This window comes from Cololabis saira, chromosome 12 (assembly GCF_033807715.1).
Source record: "Cololabis saira isolate AMF1-May2022 chromosome 12, fColSai1.1, whole genome shotgun sequence".
NCBI lineage: Eukaryota > Metazoa > Chordata > Actinopteri > Beloniformes > Belonidae > Cololabis > Cololabis saira.
In genome coordinates this window covers 45,634,395-45,660,895 of record NC_084598.1, presented here as the reverse complement: position 1 = coordinate 45,660,895, position 26,501 = coordinate 45,634,395, and the positions used below count along the sequence as shown (strand labels likewise).

The 26,501-nt window shown below is 42.0% G+C and overlaps 1 protein-coding gene across 2 annotated transcripts in view; it reads left to right on the top strand.

Annotated features, from left to right (window-relative positions):
- Nucleotides 1-5,138: 5,138 nt before the first annotated feature.
- LOC133457527 (paired box protein Pax-7-like) overlaps nt 5,139-26,501 on the top strand; it is a 61,294-nt gene continuing 39,931 nt past the window's right edge. Inside the window, exons 1-5 of one of the 2 annotated variants that reach the window (XM_061736881.1) lie at nt 5,139-5,245; nt 7,006-7,241; nt 8,199-8,332; nt 9,545-9,555; nt 9,683-9,814. In XM_061736881.1, coding sequence (XP_061592865.1) covers nt 5,161-5,245; nt 7,006-7,241; nt 8,199-8,332; nt 9,545-9,555; nt 9,683-9,814 — 598 coding nt within the window. In that variant the 5' untranslated portion in view covers nt 5,139-5,160. The remainder of the gene's footprint in view (nt 5,246-7,005; nt 7,242-8,198; nt 8,333-9,544; nt 9,556-9,682; nt 9,815-26,501) is intronic. The other variant, XM_061736880.1, reaches the window with a different exon arrangement.

The window sequence follows — 26,501 nt, the reverse complement described above, 5'->3', positions numbered from 1 at the left end:
CAGTTTAATAATAGTTAAGTAACCATTATTATGTATTACTTAACATTAATTAGCATATTAGTTAATGCATTAATAAACAGTTAGTTAATGCATTATTAAGCATTAATTAACAGTGTAATAATAGTTAAATAACCATTATTATGTATTACTTAACATTAATTAGCATATTAGTTAATGCATTAATAAACAGTTAATTAATGCCTACTGCTCAGAGTTAATTAATACATTAGTAAGCATTAATAAACGTTACATGATGTAATTATTTATCCTTATGTATGCATTACTTAGTATTAAGTAATACATTAGTTAATACATAAGTAAAACGTTAATAATGTCCCTAGTAATCATTTACTAATGGTGTTTATTTGGAGTGAATATGCATTAAGTAACAGCTACCTAATACATCTACTAATCATTCCCTAATGGTGTACATGTTTACTGGATGGGCATTATTAAACAACTATTTAGAGTCTTAAGTAATCATTTCCTAATGGTGCTGTGTGTGTTATCAGGTAGCTTACCTGACCTTATGAACGGTAACCTGACATAAACCTTAATAAATGTATAGGAGTGGCTCATAACCATTACTTAACCATTAGTAAAGGCTTGCTGGACCCTTATTGTAAAGTGTAACACATTCATCCCTTAGGTAACACATTATTAATGCTTAACTGCCTCATAAGCATTACTTAACCATAATTAACCATTAGTAAATTAAGCAATCACATATAAAGAAGTCTACACTTTTTATTTAAAACAAAATAAAACAGATCTTAACAGATAACATTTGTTATATGTATACATCATATATATATATATATATATATATATATATATATATATATATATATATATATATATATATATATATATATATATATGATGTATACATATAACAAATGTTATCTGTTATCTGTTTTATTTTGTTTTGAATAAAAAGTGTAAACTTCTTTATATGTGATTGCTTAATTTACTAATGGTTAAGTAATGGTTAAGTAATGCTTATGAGGCAGTTAAGCATTAATAATGTGTTACCTAAGGGATAAATGTGTTACACTTTACAATAAGGGTCCAGAAAAGTATTTACTAATGGTTAATTATGGTTAAGTAATGCTTATGAGGCAGTTAAGCATTAATAATGTGTTACCTAAGGGATAAATGTGTTACACTTTACAATAAGGGTCCAGCAAGCCTTTACTAATGGTTAATTATGGTTAAGTAATGCTTATGAGGCAGTTAAGCATTAATAATGTGTTACCTAAGGGATAAATGTGTTACACTTTACATAAGGGTCCAGAATAGTATTTACTAATGGTTAATTATGGTTAAGTAATGCTTATGAGGCAGTTAAGCATTAATAATGTGTTACCTAAGGGATAAATGTGTTACACTTTACAATAAGGGTCCAGAATAGTATTTACTAATGGTTAATTATGGTTAAGTAATGCTTATGAGGCAGTTAAGCATTAATAATGTGTTACCTAAGGGATACATGTGTTACACTTTACAATAAGGGTCCAGCAAGCCTTTACTAATGGTTAAGTAATGGTTATGAGCCACTCCTATACATTTATTAAGGTTTATGTCAGGTTACCGTTCATAAGGTCAGGTAAGCTACCTGATAACATACACAGCACCATTAGGAAATGATTACTTAAGACTCTAAATAGTTGTTTAATAATGCCCATCCAGTAAACATGTACACCATTAGCGAATGATTAGTAGATGTATTAGGTAGCTGTTACTTAATGCATATTCACTCCAAATAAACACCATTAGTAAATGATTACTAGGGACATTATTAACGTTTTACTTATGTATTAACTAATGTATTACTTAATACTAAGTAATGCATACATAAGGATAAATAATTACATCATGTAACGTTTATTAATGCTTACTAATGTATTAATTAACTCTGAGCAGTAGGCATTAATTAACTGTTTATTAATGCATTAACTAATATGCTAATTAATGTTAAGTAATACATAATAATGGTTATTTAACTATTATTACACTGTTAATTAATGCTTAATAATGCATGAACTAACTGTTTATTAATGCATTAACTAATATGCTAATTAATGTTAAGTAATACATAATAATGGTTATTTAACTATTATTAAACTGTTAATTAATGCTTAATAATGCATTAACTAACGTTAATTAAGGGACCCTTATTGTAAAGTGTTACCCAGGTCCCTAACAGGTCATTAACAGGTCATCAACAAGTAGCTTACAAGTCACTAACAGGTCATTAACAGGTCATTAACAGGTCACCAACAAGTAGCTTACAAGTCACTAACAGGTCATTAACAGGTCACGAACAAGTCACTAACAGGTCATTAACAAGCCACGAACAGGTCACTAAAAAGTCAGCAAAATGTCACTAACAAGACACTAACAGGTCATTAACAGGTCACAAACAAGTTACTAACAGGTCATGAACAAGCCACGAACAAGTCACTCACAAGACATGAGTAGGTCACTAGCAGGTCACCAACAAGTAACTTACAAGTCACTAACAGGTCATGAACAGGTCACCAACAAGTAACTTACACTAACAGTTCACTAACAAGACAATAAAAGGTCACTAACAAGTCACTACCAGGTCACCAACAAGAGACTAACAGGTCACTAACAGTTCACTAACAAGACAATAAAAGGTCACTAACAAGTCACTAGCAGGTCACCAACAAGATACTAACAGGTTGTAACAGGTCACGAACAAGGCAGTAACATGTCACTAGTAGGCCATTAACAAGTCAATAAGAGGTGACCAACAGGCCACTAACAAGTCATGAACAGGTCACTAACAAGACACTAACTAATCAGTAGCAGGTCACTAACATTTAACTAGCAGGTCACTGAAAAGACACGAACAGACTGCAAATCACTAACAGGTCAATAACAGGTGAACAACAGGCCACTAACAAGTCACGAACAGGTCACTAACAACACACTAGCAGGTCACTAACAAGTCAATAAGAGGTGACCAACAGACAAATAAAAAGTCACGAACAGGTCACTAACAAGACTGACAAGTCATCAACAAGCAACTTACAAGATACCAACAGGTCACTAACAATTAACTAGCAGGTCAGCTGGTCCAACTTGTGGTCACCACAGAAGGTCTGAGACACGTGACATCTCCAAACCCTCTAGTCACCTTTAAGATTACGTAATCAGTGTGTGTGTGTGTGTGTGTGTGTGTGTGTGTGTGTGTGTGTGTGTGTGTGTGTGTGTGTGTGTGTGTGTGTGTGTGTGTGTGTGTGCGCGTGTATGTGTGTGTGTGTGTGTGTGTGTGTGTGTGTGTGTGTGTGCGCGTGTATGTGTGTGTGTGTGTGTGTGTGTGTGTGTGCGCGTGTATGTGTGTGTGTGTGTGTGTGTGTGTGTGTGTGTGTGTGTGTGTGTGTGTGTGTGTGTTCTGCTGCACATTAACAGGTTTCCAGGGTGAACTTTGTCTCCCTCCAGTGGCGGGTTGGTGCAGCTGCAGCTTCACAAACATTAAAAAAGCGCCAATTAAAGCTTCATTTTAACGGCAGGTTCAGAAAAACAAACAGCTGGAGCTGCTTAGATCCAGTTTGGTCCTAAAATCAGGGAATAAAAGAACCAGAACCAGCCTGAAGGTGAAGGTTCTGCAGTTCCTCTGGTTCCACCGGTTCCTCCTGGTTCCTCTGGTTCCTCTGAGGAAGCTGGAGTCCTGGAGTCCTGGAGTCTCCAGAACCGGAACCTTGAAGGTGTGAAAGTCCATCAGTGACGGATTCAGTTAATTTAAATGTATTTACCGAGAAACGTTCGGGTTTATTTCAGCTTCATTTTCTTTTTCTTTTTCGGTTTCAGTTTTTATATTTTATTCTTCTTTATTTTATTTTTACTTTGGGTAATTTTAGCATCATCACTGAATTTAATACAAATCCCGTTTTTATTTTGCCAAATCTAAAACGTTTTATTTACTTTGATTTTATTGTGTTTATTCACTTTATCACAACTGTATATAATATAATATAATATAATATAATATAATATAATATAATATAATATAATATAATATAATATAATATAATATAATATAATATATTTGCACTGGACTTTTTACCTTTACCTTTTCACTACCTCCTCGCACTGCTGTAAATATAAATACTGCAATCACCCATGTATTTACTGTAACTCAAATCTGTTGTAAATCATATAATCTCATCTGTTCATAATAATATATTATCATTTATTCATGTCTGACCTGCACCTTATAACAACAGTTATTTATTAATCTGCACTATGTACATATATATTTATATTTGTATGTGTTTATGCTGTACATTGTGTTTATTTCACTACATAAGAACTTCTGGTTAGATTAACTGCATTCCGTTGCCCTGGACTTTAACGTGTGCAACGATAATAAAGTTGAATCTAATTTAATCTTTATTTCATTTCATTCTTGTTTTTTTTCTTGGATTGGCTCCTCCCCCCGTCCAAAATAAATAAATAAATAAAATAATCCTCAGTAGCTCTGATCCCCCCCCCCCCCCTCCCCCTCCCCCCTCTATCCCCAAACCCCCGAACCCCCCGGTCCCCCTAAACCTCCAAACCTCTAAACCTCTAAACCTCTAAACCTCCAGCTGATTCACGTGTGATGGAGAAGCAGCAGCGGAACTGAAGCCTGCTGGATCTGCAGGTCCTGATTCTGGACCAGACCCCCCTGAACTGGACCAGCCGGACCAGCCAGACCCCCCTGATCCTGGATCTGCAGGTCCTGATCCCGGACCAGCCTGGATCAGACTGACCCCTCCATCTCTAACCCGGACCTGGACCCGGACCTGGACCCCCGCTCCGGGACTTTTGGACGTTTCCAGATCTGGTTTTTGGGACCATTTTTGGTTCCTGGACCGGTTCCTGATCTAGTTTGAGGTCCGTTTCTGGTTCCAGGACCGTCTCCAGGTCTGGTTCCAGGTCTGGTTCCAGGTCCGGTTCTCCAGGACCGTTTCTGGTTCCAGGTCTGTTTTTTGGGACTGTTTTTCTGCTTCCAGGACCGGTTCCTGGTCTAGTTTGGGGACCGGTTCCTGGTCCGGTTTCAGGACTGGTTCCAGGTCTGTTTTTTGGGACCGGTTCCTGGTCTGTTTTGGGTTCGAGACCGGTTCCAGGTCCGGTTCCGGGACCATGACGGCTCTGCCGGGCTCGGCGCCGCGGATGATGCGCGCTCCTCCCGGGCCCGGATTCACCCGGACCGGGTTCCCCCTGGAAGGTAGGCCGGTTCTGGTTCTGGTTCTGGTTCTGGGTCTGGGTCTGGGTCTGGAGGGGGGTCGGATCTGGGTCTGATGGACCGGGTCCTGGTTCGGCTTTGGTTCCTCAGCAGGTTTGACTTGTTGTTGGAGAAAAAGAGGGAAAGGCTGGAGCTCCGAGCGCAGAAACGACTGAAATGGGACTAAAGTTTCAGAAGAAAAAGACAGAAACGAAAAAATCCGATAAATAGAAACGTTTATTTTATTGATTTTGAAACGAATCCCGAAAGTCTGAGGCGTCAAAGCCGCGAAAAGTCTGAATTAAATCATCTGGATTCATTAACGGGCCTAAAAATAGAATAAAATATAAACCGCAAATTATAAACCTGCAAAAAACGAGAAAATAGCAGATCCATTTTTATAAATCCGTTAAAATTAACTAGATTTGTAAAATCGAAAAATGACCCGATTGCACTTTAAAAAAATAAAAAAAGGTAGAAAGAAATAAAAATGTATTTTCCTAAAATAACTGAATAAAAAAGCGTTTTTTCTGAGGATGAAACAGAAACATCTGATCAGCTTTTTATCCTCAGAAACAAAAATATTAAAGTGTTTCACATCGTTTCAGTCGGATGTTAAAAACGAAAAACGCAGAACCGGACTGGGTTCTGGTTCTGGTTCTGGTTCTGGTTCTGGTTCTGGTTCTGGACCTCGTTTGGATGTTTGAGGTTTATGTTTTATTTCTTTAAATGTGTTCCCGTTACACCGGTCCAGCGGGCCCGGGTCCCGGTTCCTTCCCGGTTCCGCTGTGTTTATGAACCGGTTCGGATTTATTTCGTTTATATTCCAGAATCCTTCACATCTGCAGAACCGCTGGATGAAATGTTTAAAATAAAAACCTTTATTTGAGCTTTTTAACGGAATTTTGAACGAATTCTTTTGGATATTTTTGTTGAACAGATTTTCAATTTTCTGGAAACGTTTTAATGAAGATTTTAAGGTTTTAAGGTTTTAAGGTTTGTTCTGTTTTAGTTTGAATCGGATTTATTTCTGTTTATTTATCTGCTGAGTTTTTATTCCTTTTTATTCCTGCTGTGTTTTTATGTGTGTGTGTGTGTGTGTGTGTGTGTGTGTGTGTGTGTGTGTGTGTGTGTGTGTGGGTGTGTGTGTGTGTGTGGGTGTGTGTGTTCGTGTGTGTGTGTGTGTGTGTGTGTGTGTGTGTGTGTGTGTGTGTGAGAGTGAGTGTGTGTGTGTGTGTGTGTGTGTGTGTGAGAGTGAGTGTGTGTGTGTGTGTGTGTGTGTGTGTGTGTGTGTGTGTGTGTGTGTGTGTGTGTGTGTGTGTGTGAGAGTGAGTGAGTGTGTGTGTGTGTGTGTGTGTGTGTGTGTGTGTGTGTGTGTGTGTGTGTGTGTTTATGTGTTGCTGCGTCTGTGTGTATATGTGTGACATCACCTGTCACCTGTTCTCTCTAGTCTCCACCCTCCTGGGCCAGGTGTGTGTGTGTGTATCCAGGTGTGTGTATCCAGGTGTGTGTGTGTATTCAGGTGTGTGTGTGTGTGTGTGTGTGTGTGTCCAGTGTCCACCCCGCTGGGCCACGTGTGTATTCAGGTGTGTATTCAGGTGTGTATTCAGGTGTGTATTCAGGTGTGTATTCGGGTGTGTGTGTGTGTCCCCCAGTCTCCACCCCCCTGGGCCAGGTGTGTGTAGGTGTGTATTAATCCAGGTGTATATTCAGGTGTGTATTCAGATGTGTGTGTGTGTGTGTGTGTGTGTGTCTCCCCCCAGTGTCCACCCCGCTGGGCCAGGGCCGGGTGAACCAGCTGGGCGGGGTCTTCATCAACGGCCGGCCCCTCCCCAACCACGTGCGTCACCGGATCGTGGAGATGGCCCACCACGGCGTCCGGCCCTGCGTCATCTCCCGCCAGCTCCGGGTCAGCCACGGCTGCGTGTCCAAGATCCTCTGCCGGTACCAGGAGACCGGCTCCATCCGGCCCGGAGCCGTGGGCGGCAGCAAGCCCCGGGTGGGTGTTAGCTAGCCCCGGGTGGGTGTTAGCTAGCCCCGGGTGGGTGTCAGCTAGCCCTAACTATAGGCTTTACTAAACAGAAAGGTTTTAAGTTTAGTTTTAAAGGTGGAGGTGGTGTCAGCCTCCTTAACCCAGATTGGAAGTTGGTTCCATAGTAATGGTGCCTGATAGCAGAACGCCCGCCCTCCAAATCTACATTTGGATACTCTAGGAACTACGAGTAAACCTGCACTCTGAGAGCGGAGAGCTCTGCCAGGAACATAAGGCTCTATCAGGTCTTGTAAATAATGCGGAGCTAAGCCATTTTGGGCTTTATATGCAAGTAATACAATTTTAAATTGAATTCTGAATTTTACAGGTAGCCAATGGAGCGACGCTAACAGCCCCGGGTGGGTGTTAGCTAGCCCCAGGTGGGTGGGTGTTAGCTAGCCCTGGGTGGGTGGGTGTTAGCTAGCCCTGGGTGGGTGTTAGCTAGCCCCGGGGGGGTGGGTGGTCGGAACCAGGAGCAGCTGGAAGGAAATATAGTTGGAAAATGGTTGGAAATAAAGATGAAAATGAAACAAGTAAAAGACTGCAAATTAAAATAAACAGTTAATAATCCACCAATGTAAAAATCATAATATGCATCTATGTAGATAATCAACACATTCAAGTTTCAAGTTTCAAGTTTCAAGTTTATTTGAGATACATCATTGCATAACAATATGAATAATGATGTTTCTTACACTTTGACACAAGAGGACAGCTCTTATTGAGAAAAAAATAAAAAATAAATATCAACTGTAAGACAATGCTAAAAAAGTTAATTTTACTTCTGGTAAAGCTTGTACGCTCTCGTTCATTCATGTAAATATATTTATGCAAATAATCAACACATTTCTGTAAATAATCACATTTATGTAAATAATCACATTTATGTAAACCATCATTGTATGTTTGTTTGTGACCCCACAGCAGGTTTCCTCGGTGGACGTGGAGAAGCGCATAGAGGATTACAAGCAGGACAACCCGTCCATGTTCAGCTGGGAGATCCGGGACCGACTGCTGAAGGAGGGGGTGTGTGACCGGAGCACGGTTCCTTCAGGTGAGTTCAGGCCCCGCCCACCCAGGTGAGGCCCCGCCCACTCAGGCGCTGCCCACCCAGATGAGGCCCCGCTCTCCCAGATGAGGCCCCGCTCTCCCAGGTGAGGCCCCGCCCCCTGCTGAGAGCTCACCCAGGGCCGTTTGCAGATTCCTCCACAGTTTATCATTCCTTCATGAAATAAAGCGAGCAGGGAGGCACAACGTAGATGGTGCCCCGTGTAAGGAATGACCACTTCCTGTGTGTGTGAGGGACAGGGTTGGGACTAATGCGATATTTAGTAACGCCGTTAGTTTTGGCGGTAACTAATACTGTAACGCATTACTTTTTAAATTCAGTAACGCAATTACCGTTACCAAACGGTGCGTTACTCCGTTATTTCTGGATACAGTGAAGCTTTTTTCCCCCGTGGAGACCAGAGGAAACATAGTGGGCGTGTGCATTCAAATTCATTTCGAAGTAGCAATCTTTTTTTATTTACAATTATTATACAAGGCTTCAAATTGCGGAGATCAGCACCGCCTCCCTGCTGCTGTATTTCACTGCTCTTCTGAGCCGCTGCATCCTGACTCTGCAGGTGGGTTTTTTCGAGAGAAGAACATAGTTATGGGTCGTTGTTGTCGCTCTTTTTTCTTCTTATAAACCGACATATCACCATGGATTATATCTGAGACTGTAATGAACGAAGTGTCCCGTTCTTGAGCTGCTGCTGAAGCTCATTGGCCGTTCTCAGCTTGTCGCTAAGCAACCAACGTTATTGACACAGCATTTAAAATAAAGTTAAAGTTACTTTTCATAGTAACGCATTACTTTTTGGTCTAAGTAACTGATTTACCAACTGAGTTACTTTTTAATGAAGTAACTAGTAACGGTAACTACCGTATTTTCTGGACTATAAGCCGCATCCGCTCTATTTAAAAAAAAAGATATTTCAGCCGCAGATATTTCTGTTGTTAGATTAGATATTTACTACATGTACAGAAGGATTCTGAACTGTAAATGATGTACATGTTTGTACCTAAATAGATCTTTCCTAACAGTGTCTTTTAACACGGCAGCAACTTTGGTGATTAAAACGGGACAGAACCAAGAGAAAATAACCGGTATTTATTTATCTGTCTGTTTGAAATCTGCTTCTACTTCTATCTGCTAAAGAAGAAGTAGCGTATTCTTCTTTGCATTTATTTTGTTTTAGTTTTGATTCTAATTCCGGTTAGAGCGCCCCGAGCGGTGGAAGAAAAATCCACAGAATAGCTGCACCTTTGTATAAGCTGCATGGTTGAAAACCTATGAAAAAAGTAGCGGCTTATAGTCCAGAAAATACGGTAGTTACTATTTCTTGTGTGTGTGTGTTCAGTCAGCTCCATCAGCCGCGTCCTGAGATCTCGCTTCGGCAGGAAGGACGAGGAGGAGGAGGAGGGAGAGAGGAAGGGGGAGGACGAGGAGAAGAAGAGCAAACACAGTATCGACGGCATCCTGGGAGACAGAGGTAGGAGGGCGGGGTGATGGGGGGGTGTTGGATGTGGGGGTGTGTGGTGGTGATGGGGGGGGGTCAATCACCCTTGTTTGTTTACAAATTGGTTCTAAATGATTCCCCCCCAGCGGTCCCAGCAGACCTCATTATTCCTGTCAGCCTCTGTCAGGCCTTTACACACACACGTGTGTGTGTGTGTGTGTGTGTGTGTGTGTGTGTGTGTGTGTGTGTGTGTGTGTGTGTGTGTGTGTGTGTGTGTGTGTGTGTGTGTGTGTGTGCGTGTGAGCTGCCAATCACCGTCATTGATGTTCAAACTTCTATAAAAGCAGATGTTTTGTTAGTTTGCTGGTCTTGAGTAGTAACACAATTCCAGGAGGGAAAGACATCAGCGGCGAGTGTAAATGCTTATATTTTCGTTACTTCGTTCATTCGTTCGTTTGTTTCGTTCGTTCGTTTTTCTTTATTTCGAACATGTATAAAAAACAAGAAAAAAGACAAGAAAACTAATCCAGGTTCATTTCACCACATAAAGAAAAAAACCAACATCAAAACACATATTTCAGTTACATGTTGGAAAAGGAGTGGGAGGAAGTATAAACTTATTTAATCCCACCCCCTTTCCACAACTAAACATAAATTATATGTCTGTATTTATTTTTTTTTATATATAATATATATAATTTTTACAAAAATAACCTGTTTAATACGAGATGTAAGCTCTATCATAAATATAATATAACTATGATATAAATATAATACGTATATCCAAGTATACAAACATACAAACATATTTGTTGTAGAAAACATGAAATAGCCATCAAGGTGTTTATTAGATCTTTTATTGGACATTATTAATTATAATAATCATGAGTTCTATTTATTGATCCTTGGGGCATTCCAGTATTTATTGTATTTTTTAATTGTCAGCGTTGATGACGTTTCCGTTCACCTCTTTCATGTTTAATTTTCCCGATCGGCCCCCAGGATGATTATTTTTTTCCCATGTTCCCGGCGTTCCCGGCGAGCGTCTCGTAGGCAGATGAGCGGCGGCGTCTCGCTGTCATCCCTGCACGGCGCGGCCTGAGCCTCTTACGGCTGTAATGGAAGCGCTGACGGATGAATGGATGAATAGGGGAAGGTGTAATAGCTCGGAGGCGGCTAACGCTGATATTTATCCCCCATCAGCCCTCACTCTCACTTCACACTCCGGCCGGCTGCAAAGCTGATTAAACGCAGCCTTTTATTTCCCCTCTCTTTCATCTGCGGCGGCTGCTGCTCGTCTGAGGCCTCGGCAGACGCTGGCCGGGGTTAGCGGCGGCTCTGCGAACGGTTTGATTGGATTCTTGGAGGCTGCAGGAGAACTTGGGGGTGAACCGGGTCAGAGTCTGGCTGGAAACATTAAACCAAACCTAAAAATACCCCTGGTAAAACCTGAACAGTGGAAAACACTACAAAACACCATTTATTTTATTAAAAAGCAGTGGTGTAACGATACACTAATCTCACGATAACGATACGATATTATAGCAGTATTTTTTTAACAACCTTGCATGAGGAACATATCACTGGAAAAAATGGTCTTTTATTTGAAAGACACAAAAATTGAAACACATTGAAACACAAAATACAAAACAATGCTGTGCGTTTGCCCTATTGTTACAGTTTGTAATGTTTTATAACTGTTTAAGTTTTAAAGAGAAAGCCAGGCCAACCATTTTCCACAAACTGAACTAAAAGTAAATGTCAGGTTTGCATTATGATCTTCAGTTTCATACAAGTAACTGAATAGTTTCTCTCATGTATGACTTGACTTTTTTCTTTTCCAGAAATTTAACAACTAAAATTAAATAAATAAATAAAAGTAAATAAATAAACTATGAAAAGTCAACATGACTGTTATTGATCTTCTGCAGAGCTCAGAGCTTCACCTGCTCCAGCCTGAGGCCGTAAGGTGAACCCGGTATCGTTTCATCCTCACACCGTCGGGGACGACAAAATCTTTACATCAGAAAAACATTGATTCATGCTCACCTTATAGGTAAAGGTTCGGAGTTCAAAACTCCCCAAGAGTCCCGTGATCAGGACCAAAACGGTACTAGTTTCTGGAGCGGAGGAAGATTTTGGTCCGCGGGTCGAGGTCGTCACGTGATCCCGCTGCACCAATAGGATGTTACTAGTAAACACAATATATTCATATTAATAAACCAATATCAGATACACTTTGTCGCCTCCACCACACGTATCGTGATGTTTTTGTATCGTGAAATTTCTTGGCACCATATATTGTAACACCCCTATTATAAAGGCTAAAGTTTAGTAGAGTTAAATGATTCCTGCAGGTTTTAGTAGTGTCATCTGTGTGCAGGAGCGTCTCCAGGACTTCTGGGGGCCTGGGCCGCTTTGGTTTGGGCCCCCCGTTGAGTAAAAACTGTGACCAAGTTTAAACCCTTAAGATCATGCTGGTGATTAATTTATCTCTGCCACATTAACAAAAAAAAAAGAAAGAAAAGATTATTGATAATAGTAAATAATAGTATTATGATAATATTAAACAACGATCCAATCCAGAAAAAGCAGATTCGTTATATTGAACAGGAAAACGGTCAAAAACAGATGGATTCATGTTACAGTTTTTCACAATTGTTTAAACACATTTATTGGAACATCAGACACAATGTGCACAACCTGAAACTCATGTTTCAGGTGTCTGAACCAATCCTGCTGAACTCCAAGCACATTTACTGCTCTAGACTCAAATTCCCATTCCATACCACACATTTCTCACAACACTACACACAATTCCCAATATCCTGCACACTCTTCCTGATTTCCCTCTCTTGCTGTTCACACAGAACACACAGTCAATCACATTTCTAAACTCCAAAGGCTGTTGTGCAATATGCAATTAGCAATTTGCCATTGAATTCATATTCATTGATGAAGAGGGGTTCAACCTTGTAAAAAGAAGGCGAGGGAGGAATATCATCGGCCAGCGTGCCATCACAGAGATCCCTGGCCAACGTGGAGGGAACATAACAATGTGTGCTCCATCACCATGCCACCCTTGGCCCCTACAACACTGCACTTCTTCTAGCATTCCTGGACCAGCTCTACAATATCATTGTCCAGCCAGACCAGATGGAGGACACAGAGGTGGTCAGGTTCGTTGTTATCTGGGACAATGTCAGTTTCTACCGGGCTGCTCTGGTCCGTGACTGGTTCACGGTCCATCCAGAAGTTGATTTCCTATATCTCCCTCCATACTCTCCCTTCCTCAACCCAATTGAGGAGTTTTTCTCTGCCTGGAGATGGAAGGTATACAAGAGAAATCCTCAGGCACGGATCCCACTGCTGCAGGCCATGGAGGACGCATGTGGTGATGTCACTGCTGAGGCCTGTCAAGGCTTCATGCGGCGTTGTAGGAGATTCTTCCCCCGCTGCTTGGCCAGGGAGAACATCGCCTGAGACGTGGATGAGGTCCTGTGGCCAGCCAGGGATGAAAGGCAGGATGCAGCCTAATACTTTTGTTCTGTTTCTATATTCTGTCAAGTTTTCATCCACAGCTTGCTGTGATGTCCAGTGGACTGCACATTTTGAGTCCAAATACTGTAAAATATTATTTGTTGTTACAGTAAATAATTGTGTGTTGTTTTCTATTTGAGTAGCCTATACATAAGAATACTATATGGTGATATATCATATCCAACAGCTGAAGGTGAAACACTGAACATACAAATGCATGATTCTACAGAGGCATTCATTCATTCATACTATAGTGTCTTCCATTCTGCACATCAGTGTTCAGTGGGTGCTTAGAAATGTCTACTCAAATGATGTATGTGTTTGGCATTTGAGAAGGAAATACCATTTAGTGAAGAGTTAACACTGTTTTGAGGGTAGAGTGTGCTTTTGCAAGAGAAGTGTAGGATTTTGCATTTTGTGTGTGAGTTTTGCAATTTTTGTTTAGAGTTTTGAGAAAGTGAGGTAGTCTATCAGGAAATGTGTTTAAACAATTCTGAAAAACTGTAATTACTAACAAAGTTAATCTGGATGGATGAATGGATGAATAAATGGATGGATGGATGGATGGATGGATGGATGAATAAATGGATGGATGAATAAATGGATGGATGATGGATGATGGATGGATGGATGGATGAATACATGGATGGATGGATGGATGAATAAATGGATGGATGAATAAATGGATGGATGGATGAATAAATGGATGGATGGATGGATGGAGGGATGAATAAATGGATGGATGAATAAATAAATGGATGATGGATGGATGAATAAATGGATGGATGGATGAATGGATGGATGATGGATGGATGGATGGATGAATAAATGGATGGATGAATAAATGGATGGATGAATAAATGGATGGATGATGGATGATGGATGGATGGATGGATGGATGAATACATGGATGGATGGATGGATGAATAAATGGATGGATGAATAAATGGATGGATGGATGATGGATGGATGGATGGATGGATGGATGAATAAATGGATGGATGGATGGATGAATAAATGGATGGATGAATAAATGGATGGATGAATAAATAAATGGATGATGGATGGATGAATAAATGGATGGATGGATGAATGGATGGATGGATGGATGAATAAATGGATGGATGAATAAATGGATGGATGAATAAATGGATGGATGATGGATGGTTGAATAAATGGATGGATGGATGAATAAATGGATGGATGGATGAATAAATGGATGGATGATGGATGGATGAATAAATGGATGGATGATGGATGGATGAATAAATGGATGGATGATGGATGGATGAATAAATGGATGGATGAATAAATGGATGGATGAATAAATGGTTGGATGGATGAATAAATGGATGGATGAATAAATGGTTGGATGGATGAATAAATGGATGGATGAATAAATGGATGGATGAATAAATAGATGGATGGATGAATAAATGGATGGATGAATAAATAAATGGATGGATGAATAAATGGATGGATGAATAAATAGATGGATGGATGAATAAATGGATGGATGAATAAATGGATGGATGAATAAATAGATGGATGGATGAATAAATGGATGGATGAATAAATGGATGGATGAATAAATAGATGGATGGATGAATAAATGGATGGATGGATGAATAAATAGATGGATGGATGAATAAATGCATGGATGGATGAATAAATAGATGGATGGATGAATAAATGGATGGATGGATGAATAAATGGATGGATGGATGAATAAATAGATGGATGGATGAATAAATGGATGGATGGATGAATAAATAGATGGATGGATGAATAAATAGATGGATGGATGAATAAATGGATGGATGGATGAATAAATGGATGGATGGATGAATAAATAGATGGATGGATGAATAAATAGATGGATGGATGAATAAATAGATGGATGGATGAATAAATGGATGGATGGATGAATAAATAGATGGATGGATGAATAAATAGATGGATGGATGAATAAATAGATGGATGGATGAATAAATGGATGGATGGATGAATAAATGGATGGATGAATAAATGGATGGATGGATGGATGGATGATGGATGGATGAATAAATAGATGGATGGATGAATAAATGGATGGATGGATGAATAAATGGATGGATGGATGAATAAATGGATGGATGGATGGATCAGGTCTCTGGAGGAATGGATCATTTCATTGATCTTTATTCTACTGTTTGTTTCAGTAAAGGAGTGTTTGTTTCAGGAAGTGTTTGTTTCCCGTCCAGCGGCGTAAACGACTCTAGATTCTTAACTGATTGTCCTGATATAACCAGTTCTGTCTCTAGATTCTTAACTGATTGTCCTGATATAACCAGTTCTGTCTCTAGATTCTTAACTGATTGAACTGATAGAATCAGTTCTGTCGTCGTACTCCCCGTGAGCAGCGGAGCAGCGAGCTGCAGCTCTCAGACGGGACTGGAACCCTCAGCAGGGAAAAAGGAGGAGAGTGGAAGCTGTTGTTGGGGAATTCTCCATGGAAGGAGTTGATGAACTCCTCCAGGACTCTCCTGAGAAAGGAAACAATGCGGATCCCGATCCGGAGGCCGGCTGACGGGCCTGAGGCGGCGGCCATTGTGCCCGGCGGGCAGACGCTTGAATGGCTCTGAATAGAAACCCTCAAAGTGACGCGATTGAAGCAGACAAGAGCTAAACGCTGTGAAGAGCTTCTCCCCTTCTCCCCTTCTCCCCTTCTCCCCTCTCCCCTTCTCCCCTCCTCCCCCTCTCCCCTTCTCCCCTTCTCCCCTTCTCCCCTTCTCCCCTTCTCCCCTTCTCCCCTCTCCCCTTCTCCCCTTCTCCCCTTCTCCCCTTCTCCCCTCCTCCCCTTCTCCCCTTCTCCCCTTCTCCGCTGGGCCGCCGAGGCTCATGGGAGTCTGGAATATTCCTGTTCCTGATCTGCAGCGACGGCCGAGACTTGGAGCTCCAGCTGTTCTGCTGAAACACATCTATCTCACACCTTTAGTTCTTTACTGGGAAAATAAATATTTCCTGATTTGATCAAACTTCCACGTTCACATTTCAGACCTGCAACACATTCCAGAAACCCGAAAATAAACCGAAACACACCCGAAAATAAAAATATGACTGGAAAAAATGGTTTTGTATTTGAAAGACACAAAAATACAAAACAATGCTGTGCGTTTGCCCTATTGTTACAGTTTGTAATGCTTTATAACTGTTTAAGTTTTAAAGAGAAAGCCAGGCCAACCATTTTCCACAAACTGAACTAAAAGTAAATGTCAGGTTTGCATTATGATCTTCAGTTTCAATTCAATTCAATTCAATTCAATTTTATTTATATAGCGTCTAATACAACAGAGTTGTCTCTAGACGCTTTCCAAAGGCCCATACCCAGAACATGACCCCCGAGCAGTTATTACATAAACAATGGCAGGTAAAAACTCCCCTAGTGGGAGAAAAACCTTAAGCCAAACAGTGGCAAGGAAAAACTCCCCTTTAGGAGGGAAGAAACCTTGAGCAGGACCAGGCTCATCAGGGGGGACCCTCCTGCCGAGGGCCAGACTGGTGGGTCAGGGACGGCAACAGCACAGCAGGCAGGTGGAAGCAGCAACGGGATGACCGGGGGTGGGGACCGCAGGCCAGCACGCAGCTCCCAAAGCTCCGGCCCAATCATCAAGTCCCAGGTTGGGGTGCAGGGTCGGGGAAAGGTTGAGAAGGGGCAGGGCCAGGGAGAGGAGTCTTGAGGGACGAACATTCTCCCCCGCCCAAAAGGGGCCGTTACCCTGCCCCCCTCACTCCCACACTGCAGGTTCCGGTGTCCGGCAAAGGATGCTGCAACATGGACAAAAGAGAGAAAAGGGAGGAGAAGGGGGGGCCAGCACAAGAAACCACAGGAGCGACTCTGACACACTAAAGTTTACACTACCTAGAGATTTACCAACACCAGCTAGAGGTTTACTAAACACTAACTATAGGCTTTACTAAACAGAAATGTTTTAAGTTTAGTTTTAAAGGTGGAGGTGGTGTCAGCCCCCTTAACCCAGATTGGAAGTTGGTTCCATAGTAGTGGCGCCTGATAGCAGAACGCCCGCCCTCCAAATCTACATTTAGATACTCTAGGAACTACGAGTAAACCTGCACTCTGAGAACGGAGAGCTCTGACAGGAACATAAGGCACTATCAGGTCTTGCAAATAATGCGGAGCTAAGCCGTTTTGGGCTTTATACGCAAGTAATAAAATTTTAAATTGGATTCTGAATTTTACGGGTAACCAATGGAGCGACGCTAACACTGGAGAGACGTGGTCTCTCCTGCTAATTCCGGTCAGTACTCGTGCTGCTGCATTTTGGATCAGCTGGAGCCTATTCAGCAAATTACTTGGACATCCTGCTAACAACACATTACAGTAATCTAGTCTAGAAGATACAAACGCATGAACTAGTTTTTCTGCATCACTCTGTGAGAGGATTTTCCTAATCTTTGCAATATTACGGAGATGGAAAAAGGCTATTTTACAAACCTGATTGACATATGGTTTAAACGACAAATCCTGATCGAAAATAACACCAAGATTTCTCACAGTTGCACTGGAAGCCATCGCAACACCATCTAATCCCTTCCTAAGATGCTCTGGACCAAGAATGATAACCTCTGTTTTATCTGAATTTAGAAGCAGGAAATTTCTGGACATCCAGTCCTTGATGTCCCTAAGACATGCCTGAAGTTTAACTAACGGTTCTGTTTCATCCGGCTTCATAGACAAATAGAGCTGCGTATCATCAGCATAACAATGAAATTGTATGCCGTGATTCTGGATTATACTTCCCAACGGCTGCATGTATAAACTGAACAAGATTGGCCCTAGCACTGAACCCTGCGGAACACCATAACAGACCCTTGACTGTTCTGAAGAAACCTCATGTACATGAACAAACTGGAACCTGTCAGATAGGTATGATTTAAACCAACATAGAGCTGTCCCTTTAATCCCAACAACATGCTCTAACCTGTGCAGTAAAATGCCATGATCTATAGTGTCAAAAGCAGCACTGAGGTCCAGTAGAACCAGTATGGACACTAATCCCTTATCTGAGGCCATAAGGAGGTCATTCGTGACTCGAACAAGTGCTGTCTCTGTGCTATGATGCATTCTGAACCCTGACTGAAAGACTTCAAACAGATCATTTCTATACAAATAGTCACATAACTGGCTTGAAACTGCCTTTTCCAGAATTTTAGACACAAATGGAAGGTTGGAAATTGGTCTATAATTAGCTAAGGTGTCTGGGTCAAGAGAAGGTTTTTTAAGTAAAGGTTTAATTACTGCGACTTTGAAAACCTGTGGTACATATCCTAAACTTAGGGATAGGTTAATTTGGTCCAGTATTGTCGTACCAATAAGAGAAAAAATATGTTTGAATAGTCGAGTCGGGATGGGGTCTAACATACATGTGGTAGACTTAGCTCTATTGACGAGTGAAGTCAGCTCAGGGAGGTCTATAGGATCAAAACAGTCTAGAGACAAGTCAGAGCCTAGGGAAGTCGCTAAAGCTGAAGAAACACCTACAACCGGCTGGTTGATTTCTTCTCTAATTCTCGCGATTTTACTGTTGAAGAAGCCCATAAAGTCCTCACTACTGAGAGCTGCAGGAATGCACGGCTCAACAGAGTTGTGACTCTTTGTCAGCCTGGCTACAGTGCTGAACAGAAAACGTGGGTTACTTTTGTTATCCTCTATCAACGTTTCACACAAGTAAAAATATTTAGACACAAACTGAATAGTTTCTCTCATGTATGGGTTGACTTTTTTCTTTTCCAGAAATGTAACAACTAAAATTAAATAAATAAATTAAGGTAAATAAATAAACTATGAAAAGTCCAACATGACTGTTATTGATCTTCTCCAGAGCTCAGAGCTTCACCTGCTCCAGCCTGAGGTCGTAAGGTGAACCCGTTATCGTTTCATCCTCACACCTTTGGGGACGACACAATCTTTACATCATAAAAAACATTGATTCGTGCTCCCCTTATAGGTAAAGGTTCGGAGTTCAAAACCCCCCAAGAGCAAACCGGTAACCGGTGAAGCTTCGCAACGTTTGAATTTCCCAGCCGCTGAACTCAGGACTCCACACGGGTTGCTAGTGTTGTTTTCATCAGCCTTGGTTTCCATTTTAGTTTGTGTGTTCCTGGATCCAGCGTTTACCCCCCGGGGCCGACACCCCCGCTCTGTCGCTCCGTCCTGGACTTCCTGGTGTAACGTCGTCCAGTTTCCTGGTGTAATGTGGTCCAGTTTCCTGGTGTAATATGGTCCAGTTTCCTGGTGTAATATGGTCCAGTTTCCTGGTGTAATGTGGTCCAGTTTCCTGGTGTAATGTGGTCCAGTTTCCTGGTGTAATATGGTCCAGTTTCCTGGTGTAATATGGTCCAGTTTCCTGGTGTAATATGGTCCAGTTTCCTGGTCCAGTTTCCTGGTGTAATATGGTCCAGTTTCCTGGTGTAATATGGTCCAGTTTCCTGGTGTAATATGGTCCAGTTTCCTGGTCCAGTTTCCTGGTCCAGTTTCCTGGTGTAATGTGGTCTAGTTTCCTGGTGTAATATGGTCCAGTTTCCTGGTCCAGTTTCCTGGTGTAATATGGTCCAGTTTCCTGGTGTAATGTGGTCCAGTTTCCTGGTGTAATGTGGTCCAGTTTCCTGGTCCAGTTTCCTGGTGTAATATGGTCCAGTTTCCTGGTGTAATATGGTCCAGTTTCCTGGTCCAGTTTCCTGGTGTAATGTGGTCCAGTTTCCTGGTGTAATATGGTCCAGTTTCCTGGTGTAATATGGTCCAGTTTCCTGGTGTAATATGATCCAGTTTCCTGGTGTAATATGGTCCAGTTTCCTGGTCCAGTTTCCTGGTGTAATATGGTCCAGTTTCCTGGTGTAATATGGTCCAGTTTCCTGGTGTAATGTGGTCCAGTTTCCTGGTGTAATATGGTCCAGTTTCCTGGTGTAATGTGGTCCAGTTTCCTGGTCCAGTTTCCTGGTGTAATATGGTCCAGTTTCCTGGTGTAATATGGTCCAGTTTCCTGGTCCAGTTTCCTGGTGTAATGTGGTCCAGTTTCCTGGTGTAATATGGTCCAGTTTCCTGGTGTAATATGGTCCAGTTTCCTGGTGTAATATGGTCCAGTTTCCTGGTGTAATATGGTCCAGTTTCCTGGTGTAATATGATCCAGTTTCCTGGTGTAATATGGTCCAGTTTCCTGGTGTAATATGGTCCAGTTTCCTGGTGTAATGTGGTCCAGTTTCCTGGTGTAATGTGGTCCAGTTTCCTGGTGTAATGTGGTCCAGTTTCCTGGTGTAATATGGTCCAGTTTCCTGGTGTAATATGGTCCAGTTTCCTGGTCCAGTTTCCTGGTCCAGTTTCCTGGTGTAATGTGGTCTAGTTTCCTGGTGTAATGTGGTCCAGTTTCCTGGTGTAATATGGTCCAGTTTCCTGGTGTAATGTGGTCCAGTTTCCTGGTGTAATATGGTCCAGTTTCCTGGTGTAATATGGTCCAGTTTCCTGGTGTAATATGGTCCAGTTTCCTGGTGTAATGTGGTCCAGTTTCCTGGAGTAATGTGGTCCAGTTTCCTGGTGTAATGTGGTCCAGTTTCCTGGTCCAGTTTCCTGGTGTAATATGGTCCAGTTTCCTGGTGTAATATGGTCCAGTTTCCTGGTCCAGTTTCCTGGTGTAATGTGGTCCAGTTTCCTGGTGTAATATGGTCCAGTTTCCTGGTGTAATGTGGTCCAGTTTCCTGGTGTAATATGATCCAGTTTCCTGGTGTAATATTGTCCAGTTTCCTGGTGTAATATGATCCAGTTTCCTGGTGTAATATTGTCCAGTTTCCTGGTGTAATGTGGTCCAGTTTCCTGGTGTAATGTGGTCCAGTTTCCTGGTGTAATGTGGTCCAGTTTCCTGGTCCAGTTTCCTGGTCCAGTTTCCTGGTGTAATGTGGTCTAGTTTCCTGGTGTAATGTGGTCCAGTTTCCTGGTGTAATATGGTCCAGTTTCCTGGTGTAATGTGGTCCAGTTTCCTGGTGTAATATGGTCCAGTTTCCTGGTGTAATATGGTCCAGTTTCCTGGTGTAATGTGGTCCAGTTTCCTGGTGTAATGTGGTCCAGTTTCCTGGTGTAATGTGGTCCAGTTTCCTGGTGTAATATGGTCCAGTTTCCTGGTGTAATATGGTCCAGTTTCCTGGTGTAATATGGTCCAGTTTCCTGGTGTAATATGGTCCAGTTTCCTGGTGTAAAATGATCCAGTTTCCTGGTGTAAAATGATCCAGTTTCCTGGTGTAAAATGATCCAGTTTCCTGGTGTAATATGGTCCAGTTTCCTGGTGTAATGTGGTCCAGTTTCCTGGTGTAATGTGGTCCAGTTTCCTGGTGTAATATGGTCCAGTTTCCTGGTGTAATATGGTCCAGTTTCCTGGTGTAATGTGGTCCAGTTTCCTGGTGTAATATGGTCCAGTTTCCTGGTCCAGTTTCCTGGTGTAATATGGTCCAGTTTCCTGGTGTAATATGGTCCAGTTTCCTGGTGTAATATGGTCCAGTTTCCTGGTGTAATATGGTCCAGTTTCCTGGTGTAATGTGGTCCAGTTTCCTGGTGTAATGTGGTCCAGTTTCCTGGTGTAATATGGTCCAGTTTCCTGGTGTAATATGGTCCAGTTTCCTGGTGTAATATGGTCCAGTTTCCTGGTGTAATATGGTCCAGTTTCCTGGTGTAATGTGGTCCAGTTTCCTGGTGTAATATGGTCCAGTTTCCTGGTGTAATATGGTCCAGTTTCCTGGTGTAATATGGTCCAGTTTCCTGGTGTAATATGGTCCAGTTTCCTGGTGTAATGTGGTCCAGTTTCCTGGTGTAATATGGTCCAGTTTCCTGGTGTAATATGGTCCAGTTTCCTGGTGTAATGTGGTCCAGTTTCCTGGTGTAATATGGTCCAGTTTCCTGGTGTAATGTGGTCCAGTTTCCTGGTGTAATGTGGTCCAGTTTCCTGGTGTAATATAGTCCAGTTTCCTGGTCCAGTTTCCTGGTGTAATATGGTCCAGTTTCCTGGTGTAATATGGTCCAGTTTCCTGGTGTAATATGGTCCAGTTTCCTGGTGTAATATGGTCCAGTTTCCTGGTGTAATATGGTCCAGTTTCCTGGTGTAATGTGGTCCAGTTTCCTGGTGTAATATGGTCCAGTTTCCTGGTGTAATATGGTCCAGTTTCCTGGTGTAATATGGTCCAGTTTCCTGGTGTAATGTGGTCCAGTTTCCTGGTGTAATATGGTCCAGTTTCCTGGTCCAGTTTCCTGGTGTAATGTGGTCCAGTTTCCTGGTGTAATATGGTCCAGTTTCCTGGTGTAATATGGTCCAGTTTCCTGGTGTAATATGGTCCAGTTGCCCGGTGTAATATGGTCCAGTTTCCTGGTGTAATATGGTCCAGTTTCCTGGTGTAATGTGGTCCAGTTTCCTGGTGTAATATGGTCCAGTTTCCTGGTGTAATATGGTCCAGTTTCCTGGTCCAGTTTCCTGGTGTAATGTGGTCCAGTTGCCCGGTGTAATATGGTCCAGTTTCCTGGTGTAATGTGGTCCAGTTTCCTGGTGTAATGTGGTCCAGTTTCCTGGTGTAATATGGTCCAGTTTCCTGGTGTAATGTGGTCCAGTTTCCTGGTGTAATATGGTCCAGTTTCCTGGTCCAGTTTCCTGGTGTAATGTGGTCCAGTTTCCTGGTCCAGTTTCCTGGTGTAATATGGTCCAGTTTCCTGGTGTAATATGGTCCAGTTTCCTGGTGTAATATGGTCCAGTTTCCTGGTGTAATATGGTCCAGTTTCCTGGTGTAATGTGGTCCAGTTTCCTGGTGTAATGTGGTCCAGTTTCCTGGTGTAATATGGTCCAGTTTCCTGGTGTAATATGGTCCAGTTTCCTGGTGTAATGTGGTCCAGTTTCCTGGTGTAATGTGGTCCAGTTTCCTGGTGTAATATGGTCCAGTTTCCTGGTGTAATGTGGTCCAGTTTCCTGGTGTAATATGGTCCAGTTTCCTGGTGTAATATGGTCCAGTTTCCTGGTGTAATATGGTCCAGTTTCCTGATGTATTATGGTCCAGTTTCCTGGTGTAATGTGGTCCAGTTTCCTGGTGTAATGTGGTCCAGTTTCCTGGTGTAATATGGTCCAGTTTCCTGGTGTATTATGGTCCAGTTTCCTGGTGTAATGTGGTCCAGTTTCCTGGTGTATTATGGTCCAGTTTCCTGGTGTAATGTGGTCCAGTTTCCTGGTGTAATATGGTCCAGTTTCCTGGTGTATTATGGTCCAGTTTCCTGGTGTAATGTGGTCCAGTTTCCTGGTGTATTATGGTCCAGTTTCCTGGTGTAATGTGGTCCAGTTTCCTGGTGTAATATGGTCCAGTTTCCTGATGTATTATGGTCCAGTTTCCTGGTGTAATGTGGTCCAGTTTCCTGGTGTAATATGGTCCAGTTTCCTGGTGTAATATGGTCCAGTTTCCTGGTGTATTATGGTCCAGTTTCCTGGTGTAATGTGGTCCAGTTTCCTGGTGTAATATGGTCCAGTTTCCTGGTGTAATATGGTCCAGTTTCCTGGTGTAATATGGTCCAGTTTCCTGGTGTAATATGGTCCAGTTTCCTGGTGTAAAATGATCCAGTTTCCTGGTGTAATATGGTCCAGTTTCCTGGTGTAATGTGGTCCAGTTTCCTGGTGTAATGTGGTCCAGTTTCCTGGTGTAATATGGTCCAGTTTCCTGGTGTAATATGGTCCAGTTTCCTGGTGTAATGTGGTCCAGTTTCCTGGTGTAATATGGTCCAGTTTCCTGGTCCAGTTTCCTGGTGTAATATGGTCCAGTTTCCTGGTGTAATATGGTCCAGTTTCCTGGTGTAATATGGTCCAGTTTCCTGGTGTAATATGGTCCAGTTTCCTGGTGTAATATGGTCCAGTTTCCTGGTGTAATATGGTCCAGTTTCCTGGTGTAATATGGTCCAGTTTCCTGGTCCAGTTTCCTGGTGTAATATGGTCCAGTTTCCTGGTGTAATGTGGTCCAGTTTCCTGGTGTAATGTGGTCCAGTTTCCTGGTGTAATATGGTCCAGTTTCCTGGTGTAATGTGGTCCAGTTTCCTGGTGTAATATGGTCCAGTTTCCTGGTGTATTATGGTCCAGTTTCCTGGTGTAATGTGGTCCAGTTTCCTGGTGTATTATGGTCCAGTTTCCTGGTGTAATGTGGTCCAGTTTCCTGGTGTAATATGGTCCAGTTTCCTGGTGTAATATGCTCCAGTTTCCTGGTGTAATATGGTCCAGTTTCCTGGTGTAATATGGTCCAGTTTCCTGGTGTAATATGGTCCAGTTTCCTGATGTATTATGGTCCAGTTTCCTGGTGTAATATGGTCCAGTTTCCTGGTGTAATATGGTCCAGTTTCCTGGTGTAATATGGTCCAGTTTCCTGGTGTAATATGGTCCAGTTTCCTGGTGTAATATGGTCCAGTTTCCTGGTGTAAAATGATCCAGTTTCCTGGTGTAAAATGATCCAGTTTCCTGGTGTAATATGGTCCAGTTTCCTGGTGTAATGTGGTCCAGTTTCCTGGTGTAATATGGTCCAGGGGGGGGTGCAACCAGGCCACCCGAGAGACCAGGAGCCGACAAGGGAGAATTAATGTCAATTTAAAGAATAAATTCCATCTTTAAATGTGAAAAACTGCATGTGAATCAGATTCCATCCTCCATCTGCTGCTGTAGAGGTCTGCAGACCTGCTGGTGATCAGGTGATCAGTCTGGATGATCAGTTTATTATTGTTGTCTCTGTTCCGTCTCTTCTATTCTGCTGATGGTGATTTTTCTCCGGCCGGGGTTCGAGTCTCACCTTTCCCTCCGTCTCTTCCAGACTCCCAGAGTTCATTTTCTCTGCCTTTGACCAGAATCTGTAAATCCGGGAAACAAGCAGGGATCATTTCTCTGCACTGCTCTGTTTTTTAATCTACTTTCTTCCCCAGAAAAGATTAGAGCACATGTCTTAAAAACTTTCCGCGGCTGTGTCTAAGCCGGCGGCTGTCCGCCGAGGGCTTTGCTGTGTCAAGTATCTCTTAAGAAAACGCCTCGTATTATTAGCTTTGCTCCCCACTCTAATCTCTATCACTATTTATATTGACAGTGGGCATTTCTGTATTTTTATTTTGTTTATGGCCTGTTTTTTTAATCTTCCAAATAAAGACGCGCACTCCGGTCCTTCTTGGTGGGAAAAAAGATAAAGACTTTGCATTATTAGCAGTTAGCTAAGACATAATGCGCGGCTAAAGCCGGCGTGTTTTCATCTCCGCAGCTTTTCTGAAGGCCGTTCGCTCACGGAGAGTTTTATTATTTAGAAACAACTATATTTGTGGCGTTTTTCTTTCTGTCAGCGACTTTCTAAATCTTTTGGCAAATATTTGAACTTGAAAAGTGTCTGCGCTGCACGGGCCGCTGCCGTTGCTATTGTTGCAGCGGCGCTGAATGGGAACAATGGCGGGAACAATGGCGGCCTGAAGTGAGCGCGTGCGGCGGCGGCGGCGGCGAGGCCGGCGCTCCGCTCGGTTCTGCTCGTTTCTCCGGTGCCAGATCTCAGGCCTTTGTTGGCAGAAACGGCCCCGACGCCAGCTGGCAGTTTTTATCTTCCTGTCTATTGTGTTTCTTTGAATAATTTTTTAAAACTTTGGCTTCAGACTCAATTAGTTGATTGTTCAGGCTTCAAAAGAGGCCTTGCTTTGTTTTTTAGAGACGTAACGAGCCGTAAATCAGCTGAATCCGGCGTAGGTTCGACGGTCCTGGCGTTAAAGTTACAGGAAAGTTTGACGGAGGAAAGTCAGGGAAGTATTTACTTATTTACTGCCTGTTTTTATTCTAAAAGAAAAGAAAAAGAGTCGTGAGCAAAACTCAGATTTCCCATGATTCAGCAGCAGCGGCAGCTTCAGGGCCTTCTACGCCTTCAGAGAAGGCCTAAAAAACATAAGAAATAATAATAAATATAATATTAATAATAATGATAATAACAATAATAAAGTATTCAGTAAAAAAAAATATTTCTATCTCATTTAATTTAATTATTTAGAAACAACCATGAAAAGAAATAATAATAAATGTTATCATAATAATGATGATAATAATAAAGTATTCAATAAAAGAAAACAATATTTTTTTATTTCTATCTCATTTTATTTAATACAATATAT